This window comes from Protobothrops mucrosquamatus, unplaced genomic scaffold, assembly GCF_001527695.2.
Source record: "Protobothrops mucrosquamatus isolate PMUCROS unplaced genomic scaffold, P.Mucros_1.0 scaffold4076, whole genome shotgun sequence".
Taxonomy (NCBI): Eukaryota; Metazoa; Chordata; class Lepidosauria; order Squamata; family Viperidae; genus Protobothrops; species Protobothrops mucrosquamatus.
This window is the reverse complement of record NW_015390007.1, coordinates 364-3,295: the sequence shown is the minus strand read 5'-3', so window position 1 is coordinate 3,295 and position 2,932 is coordinate 364. Positions and strand designations below refer to the sequence as shown.

Sequence of the window (2,932 nt, the reverse complement as noted above, 5' to 3'; positions counted from 1 at the left end):
AATTTTAAATAGGGATAATTTTTAATGATTTTAATAATGTCACAGACTATAAATATTTGGTTTTAATTGGCTTTTATAGGGGAAATGTTGTGTTGTGTTGTTTGTGTTGTGTTATTTTAAAATGCTGTGAGCCGCCCTGAGTCCCGTGGGGAGAAGGGCGGCATATAAATTATGAAAAATAAATAAATAAATAAATAAAATACGTTACGCAGAATTGTTTTACATTAGTTATTGATCAATACACTGGATAACAAATATAAACCCATGGCTTTGTCATTAAAACTAATTTTAAAGTTAAGTAGGATGACCAAGCATAGGTTCTCCTATGATCTATAACCAAGCATAGGTCATCCTTTGTGCAAAAATCATGATACAAATGCCAATTACACATCCAATCATTTTTACCAGAGATTGCTCCAGGGCTGTATAGACCCAAGGTACAAACCGAGGCGGATTTTAAGAGTTGTATTAATAGTACGCCATCTGTCAGGGTCTCGTTGCGATTTTAATTGATTACCCACACACATTTTTTTTTTTAAAAAAAGCACAATCTTTTATTAAACCGAATTGTGAGAATGCCTCCCAAACGCTCCAAAATGGGGAACGAAGAAAAAAAGTCTTCAAAGCAAGCCACCCCGTGCCCGTCTGTCTAAGCGCAGGACGCGGCAGCCAGAAGGGAAACCATCGGGCCTCGCTCCACTCCGCTCCGTCTGTCCCAAGCAGGCTACAGAGGGCAGAAGTTCAGAAGACGGCCCTCCCCGCCACGTAGGTGTACGAAACACGTCGGAATCAATATCAACCGCTCAAGTCAGGACCCCCAAATTTTGTACTGGTTCTATCTGAGGCAGCATCACCCAATTAAGGTCACAAAATACGTTACGCAGAATTGTTTTACATTAGTTATTGATCAATACACTGGATAACAAATATAAACCCATGGCTTTGTCATTAAAACTAATTTAAAGTTAAGTAGGATGACCAAGCATAGGTCCTCCTATGATCTATAACCAAGCATAGGTCATCCTTTGTACAAAAATCATGATACAAATGCCAATTACACATCCAATCATTTTTTACCAGAGATTGCTCAAGAGCTGTATAGACACAAGGTACAAACCGAGGCAGATTTTAAGAGTTGTATTAATAGTATGCCGTCTGTCAGGGTCTCATTGCTATTTTAATTGATTACCCACACATATTTTTTTTGAAAAAAAAGCACAATCTTTTATTAAACCGAATTGTGAAAATGCCTCCCAAACGCTCCAAAATGGGGAACGAAGAAAAAAAGTCTTCAAAGCAAGCCACCCCGTGCCCGTCTGTCTAAGCGCAGGACGCCGCAGCCAGAAGGGAAACCATCGGGCCTCGCTCCACTCCGCTCCGTCTGTCCCAAGTCCCAAGCAGGCTACAGAGGGCAGAAGTTTTCAGAAGACGGCCCTCCCCGCCACGTAGGTGTACGAAACACGTCGGAATCCATATCAACCGCTCAAGTCAGGACCCCCAAATTTTGTACTGGTTCTATCTGAGGCAGCATCACCCAATTAAGGTCACAAAATACGTTAGGCAGAATTGTTTTACATTAGTTATTGATCAATACACTGGATAACAAATATAAACCCATGGCTTTGTCATTAAAACTAATTTAAAGTTAAGTAGGATGACCAAGCATAGGTCCTCCTATGATCTATAACCAAGCATAGGTCATCCTTTGTACAAAAATCATGATACAAATGCCAATTACACATCCAATCATTTTTACCAGTGATTGCTCCAGGGCTGTATAGACCCAAGGTACAAACCGAGGCGGATTTTAAGAGTTGTATTAATAGTACGCCGTCTGTCAGGGTCTCGTTGCTATTTTAATTGATTACCCACACACATTTTTTTTTTTAAAAAAGCACAATCTTTTATTAAACCGAATTGTGAGAATGCCTCCCAAACACTCCAAAATGGGGAACGAAGAAAAAAAGTCTTCAAAGCAAGCCACCCCGTGCCCGTCTGTCTAAGCGCAGGACGCCGCAGCCAGAAGGGAAACCATCGGGCCTCGCTCCACTCCGCTCCGTCTGTCCCAAGTCCCAAGCAGGCTATACAGAGGGCGGAAGTTTTCAGAAGACGGCCCTCCCCGCCACGTAGGTGTACGAAACACGTCGGAATCCATATCAACCGCTCAAGTCAACAAGCACAAGTCCCGGATGGCTTGAACGAGGCGGTGCAGAATCCAAGGGTGCAGAAGGGGGGGAGGTTCCGCAGGATAGGCAAGGCGCTCCCTCCTCCTTCCTTCCTTCCTTCCTTCCTTCCTCGTTCGGGGAGGGCTGCAGGGCTGCAAAGCTTAAGACTCGTCGGGCTTGTCGGCGGGCGGCCCGCAGGGCTGCAGCATCTTCTCCATGAGGTTGAAGCGGACGCGGGCCTTGCTTTCGTTCTCGGCGACGGCGAAGTAGTTGAGCAGGTCGAAATGGCCCATGTAGGAGCAATAGGAGTCCCGGTGCTGGTTCACCAGCCACTCCCACTTGGTGGTGTCGGCATGGCCGGTCCCGATGTATTTGGACTGCAGGTGCTCCAACTGGCTGTGAATCGTGTAACGGTCCGTCATGATGCGCGAGAGGTTAGGACGCCAGCCCGAAACAGGCAGCCGCGCGCCAACGCTCTTTGGGAAATGGAACCCGGAGGAAAAGGCCGCCCAGCGTCACTTCCGCTTCCGGCTTTACGACCGGCATGTCGCCTGGCGCCAATGTTTCCTCTCTAGCCGTCTTTCGATTGCTATGGATCAGGGGTAGGCAACCTCGGCTCTTTTATGACTCATGGACTTCAACTCCCAGAATTCCTGAGTCAGCTATGCTGACTCAGGAATTCTGGGAGTTGAAGTCCATGAGTCATAAAAGAGCCGAGGTTGCCTACCCCTGCTATGGATCATAATTTTCGTGAGGTGGGAAGGGGC

General features: G+C 46.0%; 1 protein-coding gene across 1 annotated transcript; it reads right to left on the bottom strand.

Annotated features, from left to right (window-relative positions):
• Positions 1-2,286: 2,286 nt before the first annotated feature.
• On the bottom strand, positions 2,287-2,680 carry SF3B5 (splicing factor 3b subunit 5). Its single transcript, XM_015827930.1, has one exon. The coding sequence runs from the start codon at positions 2,585-2,587 to the stop codon at positions 2,327-2,329; it is 261 nt and encodes an 86-aa protein (XP_015683416.1). The 5' UTR covers positions 2,588-2,680; the 3' UTR covers positions 2,287-2,326.
• Positions 2,681-2,932: the final 252 nt, after the last annotated feature.